Below are 15,352 nucleotides of genomic sequence, written 5' to 3' on the forward strand. Positions count from 1 at the left end.
AACGAGTGCCCATATATTTTTGTTCTTTTTCCGAGGATTTTGAACGCGTTCTTCGATATTTTTGTTCCTGTTCTACAATTTCGTTTGATTTCGTTTTGCTTTTGCTGGAACTTACTGTGTTTTTCTCGTATAAAAGTTTATGAGCCGTCTGAGGAACTCTATGAAGTTGTAAATATAGCTTCTTTGAATGTAAAAATTAACCAGGGCGTAAAAATAAATTCAGTTCCAAGTAATTTTACCAAAAATGTATGACATAAAATTTAACCAACATTTTTTTTTTCGAGTCGATTTGATAAAATAATTGTTCGCGCTTTTGCACTCTGAATAGACCGCGCTCCTTTAAACAAGACAATAAATCGTTGTCCAATTTAATTTTTAATTTATTTTTATCTATTTTAAGTGTGACGGCTAGCGCCATAATGTTAATTGTCCAATTCAAATCATGCTAAAAATAAAGCCAAAAATACATCAACTTTATTTTACTTCTTCTTGGTTTCACGAAGGTCCAGGTCACACCGGCCATCGAATGGCTTGCTAGACTTGCTAATATACCATGTAGTTGGATAGTGAGTCCACACTTCACAGAGGAACGGTCCGGATGTGATTCGAGCAACCAAAAATATATTGGGACAAAAGCAAAAATATTTGACAATATGGCGCAAGCCGTCATACTTGAAATAAAAAAAAACATAAAATGAAGAACAAAAATATATGGAAATGCGTCAAGAAGCCTCGCGACGTGAACAAAAATATATGGCCCAGCTGCAACAAAAAAAAAAAAAAAAACGCAGAAAATACCCTACAAACGCGTGCGTGTGCAGAAGTTATACACGAAAAACCAAATCCAACCCTATAAACACTTTTAAATAGTTATTTGCTGCTATGATCAGGTCTCAAACACGATCCATACTACCGCCGGGAGATAACATATAACGTATTTATATACACAAATCGGTGTAATGTCATTTACATAGGGAAAACATAAAAATATAGTATTTAAAAAAAAACAAAACTCAAAGAAAAAACTTTAAACAAATTTCATTTGCTTTGCTCACAATTTTGCCATTAACTGGAACGAATTATAATAGTAAAAAAGGAAAGAAATAAAGTTAACATTAAACATCATAATACTACCTCCCTTCTATAAACACACTCACACACATGTACAGTTGCTCCTGTCCGGATGCTTCTTCTACGCTTAGCCATACACGCATACAAACGCACACACTCACACTTACATTCGATCTCCTCAAGCGAAGAACGGAAGGATGCTTTCGGTGTGTGTGTGTGTCCTCACACTCATTACTAGTAATGTATCCTACGTATCACTTTCCACCGTGGATTCTTATACAGCGGGTGGCCAGGTGAAGGGGGGGAGGGGGGGGGGAGGGATTCGTTTGTGTTATTGTATTGGTTAATCTTTTCCTTTTCTTTTTGTTTGCTGCTTAAAGCAAAAATTAATTTCCTTTCTTTGCTAACTTTCCTTTTTTTTTTTATTCGCCCGTCCCTTCTTTGTCGAGCTTTTGCTGCATCGTTCTTGCTTGGTGAATTAATTCTTTTATTGTGCCTAGCGGAAACTCTTTGCCCGAAAAAATCGAATTCAAAATTCTTTTCTCACTGTTCTCACGCATCAACGGCATCAATATTGCTACTGCAAGGGAGAAAATGCACCTAACTATAATTTCATCTCTCTCTTTTTTTTATAAAACATACCACCAATGTAGAAGTAGTACTAATATGTAATAGCAGCATTTATACGCTAACGCAGGAGGGTCGTAAGAATAGAACGAAAACTGAAATAATAAAAAAAACACTCTCTGTAACCCGTTAAAGTTTATCACAACGTAATGGCTTAATATGGTATATGTTTCTGCCTTCTCTCGCTTTCTCTCTTTTCCTCCCTCATCTCTTAATCCCGGTACTTCTTGTTTGCGCATGTTTTCTATAGTTTGGTTGTAGTAGTATTCAAGCAAGTGAAATGTGTAGAAAAAAGAGCGAAACAATATGGAAAATCAAAATTCATTTCCGTTTCCCCATTCGGGTAGACAATTTCTTAGGTGAGCGCTAGCCCAAATCAACTTTTTTTCATACGTCGAATTTCCATTTTGTTTAGAGGAACATGGTTGTTTGAAAAATTCCCATTCTCACCCCTCTCACGCTTACTAGTGGAAGCACTTCGGCCAAATATGAGCGTATTTCAAATCGGTTTCTTTAGTAGAGGTAATAGAACGGAAAACATACGGTAAACTGTAACTGTGCTGCTGATAATGTAATACACGAGTTTCGAACGCTAGAAGCCTACCGGTGAATGGACACAATTTGAAATAGAACACTAATAAAATAAAACGACTCACGTACATACGATTCATACATTTCTGGTCTCCATTCGTTCCTTCGTACATACGATGCACACACACACACACACATACATACGCACGCCACGCGGACTCTAAATTCCCAAAACAAAAACAGTCACAAATACCTCTCCTCCACTGTACACAAGCACACCGACCGGATAATTACACTTTTTGTTTGCGCATTGTGCACCGGTACAGCACCGTGCGAATTTTCTTCCCTAGCATAACATCGTACGTATGGCAAAATACAGAAATTTTCGATTTCGACGATAGAACGGCCGATACTGCTGATAATGGACCGGATGCTGGTTTCGTCGGCTGGTAGATAGTTGGTAGTGAGCGTTTGCAACCGCGCGCGAAATTGCTGCCGCTACTGTTGCTACTATCTTGGCGTTTCCATTACGACCTGCTTAAATGCTCCGGCCGGCATGCGCGAATGTACCTCGTGGCTGCCAACCATCGTCGTACCATCGCTGCCAATGTACAGTGCTAGCCCGGTGGGATCTAAAAAGAAAAAAAAAACGATCATCAGTTTATTATCGTTTTTCAGGAAGAAAATTCAGAAAAAGTAATACTCACTTTCGGATTCTTCTAAGTGGTCCAGTTTGGTGTTTTTCAACAGCTCGTCTATGATTAGCCCGGTGTTGACGCGGGTGTCCTCCACGCGCCCGGACAGTGTCGGCGCCATACCGCTGTCCCCGTCGTGCCCGGCGCCCTTTTTCCTTCGCTCGGCTGCCGACTTCATGCGATCGAGTGAACCGGTTTCGCTCATCGGGATCGAACCGGAACTGGGGTTTCTTAACGTTTCATCGTCAGTGTGCACGCCACGCCACGCGTTGGTGTGAGTGAACCGGAAGGCAGTTTTTAGGAGGGGAACGGAAACAATGCACAACGCAAAAACAAAAGGCGGAACACGCAATTGTTTTTATTTTTCAAATGGGAAGATTTTTAAAGGGAAAAGCAAAGAAAAGAAGAGAATAAAAATAATTTATTAGTAATAACATTTAGTTAGCGAATTATTTGTACACTTTTTTGGGAGGTTTTTGTTGGTTTTTGAAACAACAAATAAACGCCAACTGTACCGAACAAGCAAATAACAATAACAGTTTAGTTTCTTTTTTTATTTAACTGCTTTGGAATGTAGTGGGAACCACGCTTCAAACTGGTTGTGGTAGCACAAATGTATTTTAGTACTTAGTGGAAGTGAAGTTGTTAAATCAAACTTTTTTTTTGTAAATAAACAAAATTTACAGAACAAAACGAATTTGAGAGTGGCAGAAGCTTCATTTTTATTTACAGAGCGTGAAAAAATGATAACCAAACTGGAATAAATAAAACCAACATAAAATATTTTATAACAACCCACACACAAACGCACACAGAATCGTTATATAATATGAAAAAACATAGAAACGAACTTAACTAAACAAGTTGCTTCAATGCAAATGTGCACATTTAATAAGATTAACCCAAGCTACTTATATAAAAGTGATTCCCAAATGAAGCATTTTAAACATGCAATAAAACAATTTCTTTTGAGAAAAGTATAAAACGACAGCATTTTTTCACAAATAATAATATTATAAAAAAAATTCGATGCTTTTTCGAACACTGCAACGTTGCCAATCATAAAAATCGCAGCCAATCCAATAGTAGAGAGCAGAATTTGTGTTTTTTTTTAAAACGGCCAATTCACAAACAAAATTAACGATGAAAGGGAAAAAAGAGTAACGATTGTTCAAAGAACGATAACGGTTACAACATGACAACAACCTACCAGAAGGAGCAACAAACAATTGACAAAACAACAGACGACATATAATTATTAGCAAACGACAATAATACACATAAGGAGCAAACAGAGCGACAGAGAAAGAGACACAGACAGAGCGAGTAGTGAAAAGAGATGAAAATAGAGTTTGAAAATAGGTAAGAAGTAAACACAAACATGTTAGCACTGGGACGTCTGAGCGCAAGCGATGATGGTAGATTGAGGGATGATGAGTTGTTAGTGCCATTGTTGAGTGCCATCGACGCATTATCGAACCCGGATGAGGATGATGATGAAGCAACGCACAGAGGCGTCCCCCCGGACGGTCCTCCTCCTCCTCCTCCTCCACCACCGCCGCCACCACCCCCGGACGCCCCGCCTCCTATCGTTCGATCGGTGGACCCACTTCCGCTGCCGGGTGCGGGCAGCGAACCAACCACACCCGATGCCAGCCCGTTGTTGTCCGTACAGTCGGGACCGGGTCCGGCACCAATTCCACCACCACAGCATGCGGCGGCCCCGGTACCGACCGACGTACCGGTCGACGATGGACTGATGGCGCTCGAGCCGGACGAGGATGTGCCGGCGCCGGAAGTAGACGGTGTCGCTAGCGTTAGTGAGGTTAGTTGACGGGTGCTGCCGTCCAGCAAGCGCCGGTGCAAACCACAAATGTTCCTAAGGGGAGTAGGAAGTAGTTGATAAACGGTGTAATTATAGATAGAGGAAATACAAGCGGGCACCCCTGATATGGGGGAGGGTGAAAACGAGTAGAGAAGGGAAGAGGGAGAGAAAGTTAAAAAAAAAGAAGGAAAACTCTAATCTACGGGACAGGAAACTGAAGTAAATAGAGCAGGAAATGAGAAAATGAGGAAAGCGAGATATTGCGCTGGATCGATATCCAGCGGGACGAAAATAGGACTACCAAAAAAAAAATGGAATATTGAGCCCAGTCATGGAGAAGGAAACTGATACGACGATAAGGATTGGACCACGAGCAAAGAAAACGGAAAATGAAAAGGAAACCCAATAATAGATCATGTTAAGGGGTAGAACTTTGACAAAAAAAATTATTAAAAAAATCGTAATTCGATCTATCCGACTTCTGGTTGAATAAAAACGACCAGTGAGATGAGTAGAATTCACAATAACCTCGAAGAATATGCAAAAAGAAGGGCAACCGTTTTATGAGACGTTCGCGATTTTTATTATAATTAAATTCAAGACTATTAGGCCCGAAAGTCAGTGGAAACCCTAATGAGGAGCCGAAGCAATATTGACGTTCAAAAAATCAATATTGAAATGTAATATTTTGCAACTAATTAGTATAAGTGCTTCATAAGAAAGATATGCTGTTCTCACGTTTCTTATCAAGTTTGGTGTGAGTTTCCGTGTTTTTCAAAAATGTATATTACACTAGCATAATTGTTTGACTACTTGTGCGTGAAAAAAAAAACCTCTCCAACAGGACTCCCGCCAGTAATATCGAAATTCGAAAGTTTCTGTGTCGTTGATCGTGTAATTACAAAGCATTCGACAAGGCGTTTTTTGTAATGAAAAAACAAACTCCATCTTGTACAGGGAAAAAATTCTACCAAACCACTCTTCATTATCTACAGCAAGCGAAGGAAGAGGAACAACAATCAGGTGTGACAACGATGCACTTGTCCAATCTGTTCCTGTGTGTGTTCACTCGGTCAGTGTGAGTGTGTGTGTGTGTGTGTGTGTGTGGTGTAACTTATCGCACCTGCGACATATACGTTTGCTCTACGTTCTTACTAAAGGTGTACAAGCACAAACCACGATGGTGTACAGCAAACAAAAAAACACAGTGTAGCTTTATTCTGTTCTTTACTGTGTTTTGCCGCTCGGAATATTCAGAATACGAACAAAGTGGAATGTGGAAACAAACAACGATAAACGACAGCAAAAAACAAACATCGCTCTTAAACAACACTAACACACACGCGCATACACGGGTGAAAGGATAAGTGTCTGTGGGCGTGCGTGTGTGTGTGTGAAAAATCACATTGAACACGTGCTAGCATGGAATTACTAGTCGCTTACTTTAACACCGTCGCACTGGTAGACGAGATGGTGGTAATGGTGGAAGTAGAATTGGGACAACAAGTAGTAGTTGTAGTAGTAGTGGTGGTGGTGGTAGCACTAGTACAAAAGATGGTAGTGGTAGGTGTACTAGTGGCGTTGTTACTACCACCGCCACTATTGGCATTGGTTGCATGGTTGCTGATGGTGGAGCTGCTGCTGGTGGCAGACTTATGGCAATCGTTTGTCGTTTGGTTCGATTGTCCCTTTATGATAAACTTAAGTACTACCCGCACTACTGAGCGGAATCTAAACGACGAGAGAGAGAAAGAAAGAAAAAGAAAGACAATGGTAGCAGAAGATAGAGAGAGAGAGAGAGAGAGAGAGAGAGAGAAAAATAGAGAAACAGAGGAAGAGAGTAAAGAAAGAACAAAAGAAGTAAAATTGTAAAGAAAGTGAATGAAAATCAGCATGGATTCCAATTTTTATTTCATCATGATTGTCACTTTTTCGAAGCTATAATTTGCGTTTAAAGTGAGCATGATTGTTTGTGGACATTTTCAAACACGTTGTATGAAAAGTACGACGACGATAACGGTTTTTCGTACCAAAGAAACCGATGCTAAATGTTTGATGTGTAAGTTTAATAGTTAAAAAATGTTTAAAAAAGTATATTAACACAAAACAAACACTAAATAAAAATATTAAAAACACAAACCAATAAGTTAGCCATAAAAGTGTAGCACAAACAAAAACATTGAACACACATAAACATATTATTAACGAAGGTAGTAAAGGTACAAAAAAGAAATGTAAAAGCGTTCATATTAAATGAAAAATACACGCTTACAATCACATTCTAATGTATGTGAATGATTTCGTGTTTGCGATGATTTCTTGTGTTTGCCTTTGCCTAATAACAGCTATCTCTCAATCTCTCTACATCATTTCTCATGAAAACTAAACAAAAACTAAATCTCCGTTGTAGTTTGAATCACACTATGATCCTGCTATTATACTACAATACACGATGAAAATTGATATTTTTTCTACAACATGTACTAACCATGGAGACGCCTGGTGTCTCACGTCAGAACAAAGAACTGGGCGTCTCCATCAATTCCCATATTCCTGTGAGTTTCATACAAATGCAGGATGAAAAGCACTAATGGATGGTTCGTGTGTGTAATGAATCATAACGAGCAATCAACGAGAGACTGGATTTCTTTTATTCCGTATAGAAATCCTTTCACTACTCGTACTACTTCTAAATGATGTGTATAAAGTCTCGTTCTCGAGCTTGTTTTTGCACCTGGAAACGGTAGGAGTTTGAGTCACCTGAGATGGACATCTGGTCCACTGCCTGTATGAACGGTTCCAATACCATGTACACACGCTATGCAATTGTACAGGAAACAGTCAGCAACAGCACAAGTACGTACAACAGCAACAAGAAACAGAAACAGAGCTATGGATATGAAGAATGGTTGCGAATGTGTGTGTGAGTGTATGTGTGTGCAAAAGTGAAGAAACAGTCTAATGGTTTCCGGTTTCACTTTTTGCAACCCAGTCGTTTTGAGGCTTGATGTGAGGCGATGTAAGACTGCGATGACTAGACGACACTATTCACAAAGTATCACGCTGTATCGCCCTGAGAGCGTGTAGCACGGAGAGTGAGTGAGGAGAAATGTTATTACCTATGGTAGACGCGATTGCCCGCTGTTGCTGCTGTCGTTGTCGTCGGTTGATGGTTGGTTGCAACCACCGACTTCGCACCGACCAAAGGTACAATGCCCTTCGGATCACCGGCTCCTTTCGACAGCTTTTGATGGGGTTGTTGTTGTTGCTGCGGATGTTGCTGAGGCTTTAGACTCAGCGGGAAGTTGTTGTAGGAAGAGCGATGTTTGAGCGACTCCAGATTGGCGGAGGAAGACTTGCCAATCGGATAGTTGCGTACGATGTTGTAGAAGTTGCTGTCGGACTGGCGGAAAAATCCACCTACCTGCTGCAACTGTTGAACGGATCCTGATGAGTTGGAAGTTTTAAGAAGGCCACTGCTTCGCAACCCCGTTGATGCTGGTTCCGGTTGCCCTACAACGACCCCACTAATAGGAGCACTTTTGCGGAAGTTGCGCTCGAACGGATTGTTACCCCGAACGGAGCTGCGTGCAATCACCTTCGCTACTGTACTGGTAGGAGAGGAACCTGTCTTCGATTTGGCTAACCTAATCGGATCAGGATCGTTCTCATCCGGACTGCTCGTTGCACTGTTGTTAGTTGTTGTGTACATAGAAGCGGAAGCAAACCGTTTTCGCCCGATGTTGGGCGTTAGGAAAGGCACATGATTGACACGCTCTGCGGCCAGCACTGTCGGGATCGTGCTGAGCGAGTTAATTTTCGTTAGATTGGTACCGCCAAGCGTTGGACCACCATTGGATGAAGTTGTTGTCGCCGGATCATCATCATTACCGATGTACCGTGTGTAACCTATTCCCGATCGCTTCCGATACACGCCGCTGTGGAATGAGCTGCGCATCTGGAACGGTAGGAAGCGATTCGCAAGCTCAACTCCACCAGCAATGCTAGGAGGGGACAACTGACACGAAGACGGAGGCTTCGATTCATCCGAGGAACTCTTCTCTTCCGCCTCCAGCTGCCGTCGGCGACGCACCAACACATCATCCGATTCATCACCAGCAGTTAGATCGGTTAGGGAGCGCATTTTCGCAAAGCTGAACCTTCGCGTTTCGAAGTCCCGCTTCGACTGTAGCAAATCAACCGGCGTATGACCGAATTCTCGCTCGTATGCCGACAGATTGCCAAGCGATTTCATACGGCTCAGATTCATCCCGGGCGTAAGATGATGCTCATCAATAAGGTCCGGCAGGATGTAACCGTCCGGTTGGTCCATCTCTTCATCCGAGAACATAGCACCCTTCGGGACGGCCAAGTTGTTCATGCTCTTGATCTTGATCAACTTCGCGAGCGGTATCTCGGACGTCGGTGTACCGAACTCCTCCACACCCGACTCCGTACGATCGTCGCTTCCACCGCCCTCATCCTCCGACAGTACCGTCACGTCCGGCGTGACAAACACATCGTCGCCCGAGTCCGAGGTTGGACTCTGCGGTATGCGCAACTTCATGAGCAACCGATTCGCGGTCATCATCTGCTGCTTGGTAGGGTTAAGGATCTTGGGTCGACCGTTGCCGTTGCTCCCATTGCTGACGGTGCTGATCGTGCTGCTGTTGCTGATGCCGCCGCTGGTAAGAAGTTTCTTATTAGCGATCGTTACGAAACGGCTTACGCCACCGTTAACTAAAGAAGCCTGTGCGGTACTACTACTAGTCGTGGTGGTTGTGGAGCTGGTGGCCGGCACCACCGGTAGCACCGTGCCCGGTTTGCCATGGTAAACCGTTGCCGTCGCCGGACGGAACCTTTGTTGTTGTTGTTGTTGCGTTCGTGTTGTATTGTAGTGGCAAGTGGTGTTGTTGTCGGTGGGTGTTTTTAAATTATTGTCCACAGTTTTTTTGTCGATTTAACCCCCCACCCCCCAAAAGACGCATCGAAATGCATCATTATTGGTGTTTAGGTATTTGTGTGTGTATATATGTAAACAGGTTTTTTTTGGAAACCCAACAACCAACAGCAGGGTACGAGTGAAAGATGTACGTTACACACGTGTACATTTTCCACAACATCGCGCGCAATCGGCGCCGCAAACGCAAAAATAAAATAAGAAGAAATGGAACAAAACAGGAACAGGCAGGGAAACAAATTGGGGTAAAAGGGTACCGGGAACAGGGAAAGGAAGAAAAGAAAGAGAGAAAAAAAAAGAAATAAAAAACGGGAACATAGCGCAATGTCTAATAAACAACACAAAACTAAGAACTATATTCTCTATCTCTACGAAAAACGCTTGGCTGATGTTGCTGGGGCGGATGGATTAGAATCAAAAGGACTAGAACTAGAGAATTAAGGAGAGCGCACACACAGAAACGCCTAATGAGGAGCTAGCCAAGCCAAGAAGAGGCGCGAAGAAAGAGAGAGAAAGCGACTCCTGGCCGGGAGGCATCATCTAAAGATGGCGTCTAATACAGATCTATATGACACGTGGTGAGAAGAAAAGTATAGCGAACAAGCGAAAGAGATAGAGAAGAGAAGCTATCAGGAAGTATTACGATAGCTGCCAGAGCGCCTTGCCGCTAATGAAATGAGATATCGACAAGAAGCTGACGGGGCTGGTGAAGGGGTCTTTCTTATAGAAAGGTCCTTGAGATATTTTAATGTAAAAAGGATCGCACACGGACACACTGAAAAACGCGTTTGAAGCGTGTTTCAACCACTCGTACCCCGGGATTAAACACAGAGCTAGAGCGTAAGGATCAGTTATGATGAAAGCTTGGTTAATTTAATGAACGTTCTTTGTGTTTGCTTCTAGTTAATGGCAAGCTTTTGCTTTAAATAGACCAGAAGCACGAGTTACATCTGTTTTGAAGGCAAGCTAACTAAGTTTCGTACAAAAGTGAAACATTATTGGTTCATTCTCATTACACCGAGCAAAGAGCGTGCTATTTGATTCCTTCTTTATAGCATGCTTCTTATTAAATTACTTATTTACAATTTAAATAAATCGGCTTTTTATCGATCGAAGATATTTGTTCTAACATGGCGGAGAAGATGAACACGCTTAATGAGATATGCATTCCCGTAAGCAATATTAAAGTGTGGTTCATTTCACATAAAGTTTCATTCCAAGAGACGTGCGTCTATACTGACCACCGCTCGTAATGCTTGAAGCAATGTGTCTAGCTTTATTTCACAGTTTTGCACACACATAATACACCTTTAAAATTTACCCACATCAAAAGGTGAACGACACGCTCGAAAGCGTACATAATCAAGAGCATGTTCGCCTGAGCTAATCGGCACAAAGACCAATGCTGTGACCGTAACCGAAATCCCCTTAAGCTTATCGGTAAAGATCAAAATTACCATAGCGTGAAGCATTAGCATTAGAAGGAGGGTATAAAAAAAGGAAAAAAGAGGTCATAAATACACTAAAATTGTTCTTTTGGGAACGGTTATGGAGCGATATGCCTTATCAAACCCTTTATTAGTATGTCTTTTAATTTTTGTCTTGGGAGTTATATCTTAAAAGAACCTTCAAGACTTAAGAAATCTACAAAAAGTCTCTAAGATATGGTTGCACAAACAAAAGTAATTTATTTTTGAAGTTTTTTTAACAGGATTCCAAGCAAACAGCAAAAAAAACCTTTCTTTGCAAAGATTCAACCATTAATATGAATAACGATCTCTTATCGGAACGCTTCCCTCTGTCCGGGATTGACCATTAAATTGAAATTCATACTGTGCTTGATTCGGACGACCTGACCCGACTTCGTTTTGCCGTTGGTCCGGGGCGAGCTACACGGTTATCACGATTCTATATTATTTTTATGATTCGGCAGCTCGTTAGAGCTATTTCTTGCGCTTGCATGCTAAGCAGCTAAGCACACGCTTGCAAAAGAGACAACGGATCTGGTGAAAAATCACGCACAGTCCATAAAGTGACCCGGGTTTGGATATTAAATTGCACACCATTTTTTTTTTTGGTTTTTGTATCCTCCTACAAGATAGATATGCAACGAAGGAAGGAAAAATCTGATTGCAGCTGCCACACAACTTATAGAAGAAGGTATAAAAGGAATGGCTTATATTTGATTAAAAGTTGTTCCGAAAAGTTTCCCTTGAACTAATTCGTGGAAAATCGTAGACCAATTAATTTTGAAAAGTTTATAATGAATTCCATTTAACTCACCAAAACAACGGAATTCTTGCCGTGCCTAAAATGGTTTAAATAAATTACAATTGCTTCCATGGAATTATGCTACACTTGTGCCCTAGTATGGCGGCTGCACAGATCCGGTAGACTTATCGAGTTTTAAAAAATCATGCTCTCCGTCTCCTACACTTCCAATGCTCGAATCAATAATTCCGGAGAAAAGAGCCAGATATTCTATAAATAACGCTACATCGCACATCCGTGAACAAGCGCACCGGCAGCATTATTTGGAACTATTCGGGCAGAAATTTCAATGACAGCCCGACAGATTCCCTCATTGCCGCATGACTGCATTTACATATGTACTTCGCAGAATATCGTGGCTGAACAAAAGGTTAGCACAAACACACGTGCATCATTCGAGATAGCTCAGCTGTGATTCGCATGGCATGTCGTGTGAGGTAGGCGTCATGTCGGAAATCCACAAAGATTATTAAAGTTTACACAAACAGCACCGTGGTGTGGTGGTGTGATAATTTGCTTCACTAGCCAGGTTCGATCTCGTGTTAGTCACATTCGCTACTGGGTGGTTTAAATGAGTTGAAATAATAATACATTGTTAGGATTCGGAAAACTATGTGTAAATAGAAACGTTAGTTCAGTTTAATGCAGCCATTTTGTGTTGTTAGTAGGTGAGAGGTAGTGTAAGAGTGGTTAAAGTTACTTGTCGGACAGTCGGAAGGTTTGATAACAGTGGTTGGAATACAACAGATATACAGTCAACGGGAGGGAAAATAGAAAACACCGTCCATCGATTTGAAATTCCGAAAGAAATATGCACAACGAAAACGACTAACGTTTATTGCCATCGAGAAACGAATAATACACACTCAATGATGTTGATGTAGAATTAAATTATTTTAAACATTTTCAAGATCACATAAGAAGCAATGTGGAAAAAAGTAATCAACATCAAATATATTTCATAATCAGAAAAGGTTTCCCAAAAAATATTCAGATCTGGCTCTATAATAAGAGAAAGGGTTTTGTAAAATCGACACAAAGAAATACTTCGTTTCGTTTCGGGTTGAAAATTCAAGTAATTTAAGTTATTTAAAAATGAAAGATAACAAGGTTTCAAAAATATTCTTCCCGTAACAAAAGAAAAAGATCATCAAAAGGGAACGTCATCGTAAGCGGGATTTTAAAAAAGGGAAACTAACACAACTTATGGACGAAGTAAGGCTAACGAAAATAAAAAACCAAATGAGCTACGGACATTATTTTTTTCTTCTAAAGTTCTGATTGCACACCTCGACAACGTAAAAGTGTAAACTACTAACGGTACACATGGAAACCAGAGAAATTAAGTAAACAAATCGTACTGATATATAGTAATTTCAAGGGATTTGAAAAAAATAAAGTTGGAACCGTCGCTTACCTCTGATGACCGGAATCTCCCTCGGAGCTTTGCCTCGAGTGTTGACTGTGGGAGAAGCTGCTGTAACCGGAGCCTTTGGACATCTGGAGAAAAAAGGGTGTTGAAGGTCAATTAATAAACGGCACTCAGAAAACAAAAAGGGAAATATTTAAATCGAACCCCACTTACTTGACTAGTATTGCTCGAGTTGCGCGAATGACCTAATTCGATTGCACCGGGCACGGTACCAACGGTCGGCAACACTTGACTGCCGGGCACATTGCCACTCTGCGGCACACCGACACTGATCGGTAACGATGCGACAAGGGATAGATTCGACTGGAAGTCCAGCAGGGACGATGGCGGTTCGGAAGATTCGGAAATACCGGAATCGGTAATGATAAATGACTGCGGGTCCAGATCGATCGACTGTTGGTGTTCTGAAAGTCAACGGAAAATGAAACATGTTAGTGCATTGTTTCGCTTTAGTTGCATTAGGCTGACTAATGCCAAAAGCTACCTATCGTCGTCGGAAGTCCCTGTGTAGTGGGTTTCTTCTTCTGCAGCGAATCGAACCCGGACGCGACGGATGCGGCGGATGGTTCGTCTTTGGTAGAAACGCGCGTTACGACGGGTGTAACGACGGGACCGACCGTCGCCATTGCCGGATCGGTGGGCTGTAGTCCGAGGTTGTCCTGTGGGAGGGCAGTCTTCGATTTCGGACTGGGAGAAGGACTGGAAGGACAAAAGAGGCAGAAAACACCCCCACCCAATTAGACGCTCGAAGACAGGTAAGGCTGTACCGCGTAATACTTACACTTTAAACAATATATCACCCTGAATCATGTGCATACGTAACGACACGTTCAGCATGGAGTTGTCCTGCCGGTGGCGTGCGTCATATCCCTCCAGTAAACACTTGCGCGACGTTAGACCGGAACCGGCAAACTCGGCCAGGTTCAGATCCGTAAATCCTAGTTTCTGTAACGTTATAGACACAAACACGGCACGGGGACGTTAATAATTAAAATCGAATAGAAACGCAACGTGGCGTTAGACGTACCTGGTAACTCCTGCCACCCTTAATCTCTTTGCGCACCGATATCCGTACGGTGCAGGGGTCAAGCACGCCCGTCGACGCGTTCGACGTCATTTTGCAGGGAAACTCGAACTTTTGACCCCACTTTACGGTGTGGTTTTTCACTTCCTCCCTACGTGGAAAGAGAGGATGGAGAAAAGAGAGCGAGACATTGGATTAGTTTTACAAAATTGGATTAGATTGAGCTTATTTGGTATTTGATAGTCGTCGTGCTGTCAACAGCTTTACACTGGCAAAAAAAAACGATTTGTACAAACATGATCCAGAACAAGTTAGATTGCACGATCGCTAATGGATTTAAATGTTTTCAATTAAATGTTTGTATCTTCTGTCAACAGAGACGTGTCAACAGAGACGTGTTGTTTGATTCTTTTGGTAATTTTCTATTTTTTTAGGTTATAATAACATTGATAAGACCCTTATGTATTTAGTTCTTGTCATGCGTGTTGCCTAAAAATAGGCGCAAATATTCTTAATTCAAAAATATTGATATTTTCAAATTTTAAACAAATATGTTACATTGTAAAGTTGACGGATGTGCAGAATAAGACGCAACAATGTAACAACCCTACATGTACAATAAATTTGCATTAAAAACATTGAAAAGCACTAACTTTTGCCCCGTTTGCAAAAAAACATTGTCCTTCTCGTAGCTGATGTGAATCGAGATAAAGACGACCCACTTCGTGCCGTGGCGTGCAAGGACAAGGTTCTCATTTGCTCTGTCACGTCGTCAACCCACAAGAAGGAAGGAAGTACACGAAATGTTTCTTCCTTTTATCATTTACCATACCAACCTACGCAAAAAAACACAAACAAAACAGTACTGTGAAAACAGGCTGATAACACATCGGCGGCAACTTGACAGGCGGAAACA

The 15,352-nt window shown here is 41.6% G+C and overlaps 2 protein-coding genes across 5 annotated transcripts in view; one reads left to right on the forward strand and one right to left on the reverse strand.

Annotated features, from left to right (window-relative positions):
- Positions 1-15,352, forward strand: part of LOC126565670 (thioredoxin-2-like) — a 286,777-nt gene that overhangs the window by 88,810 nt on the left and 182,615 nt on the right. The gene's annotated exons all lie outside the window — the stretch shown is intronic.
- LOC126563944 (mucin-5AC) overlaps positions 2,722-15,352 on the reverse strand; it is a 38,010-nt gene continuing 25,379 nt past the window's right edge. Inside the window, exons 2-10 of one of the 4 annotated variants that reach the window (XM_050220807.1) lie at positions 14,440-14,587; positions 14,194-14,357; positions 13,897-14,111; positions 13,566-13,816; positions 13,398-13,480; positions 7,869-9,608; positions 6,193-6,480; positions 2,937-3,145; positions 2,722-2,861 (exon numbers count right to left, since the gene is read on the reverse strand). In XM_050220807.1, coding sequence (XP_050076764.1) covers positions 2,740-2,861; positions 2,937-3,145; positions 6,193-6,480; positions 7,869-9,608; positions 13,398-13,480; positions 13,566-13,816; positions 13,897-14,111; positions 14,194-14,357; positions 14,440-14,587 — 3,220 coding nt within the window. In that variant the 3' untranslated portion in view covers positions 2,722-2,739. Of the gene's footprint in view, positions 2,862-2,936; positions 3,155-6,192; positions 6,481-7,868; positions 9,609-13,397; positions 13,481-13,565; positions 13,817-13,896; positions 14,112-14,193; positions 14,358-14,439; positions 14,588-15,352 lie in introns of all 4 variants that reach the window. The other 3 variants (XM_050220806.1, XM_050220809.1, XM_050220808.1) reach the window with 3 other exon arrangements.

This window comes from Anopheles maculipalpis, chromosome 3RL (assembly GCF_943734695.1).
Source record: "Anopheles maculipalpis chromosome 3RL, idAnoMacuDA_375_x, whole genome shotgun sequence".
NCBI classification, from domain to species: domain Eukaryota; kingdom Metazoa; phylum Arthropoda; class Insecta; order Diptera; family Culicidae; genus Anopheles; species Anopheles maculipalpis.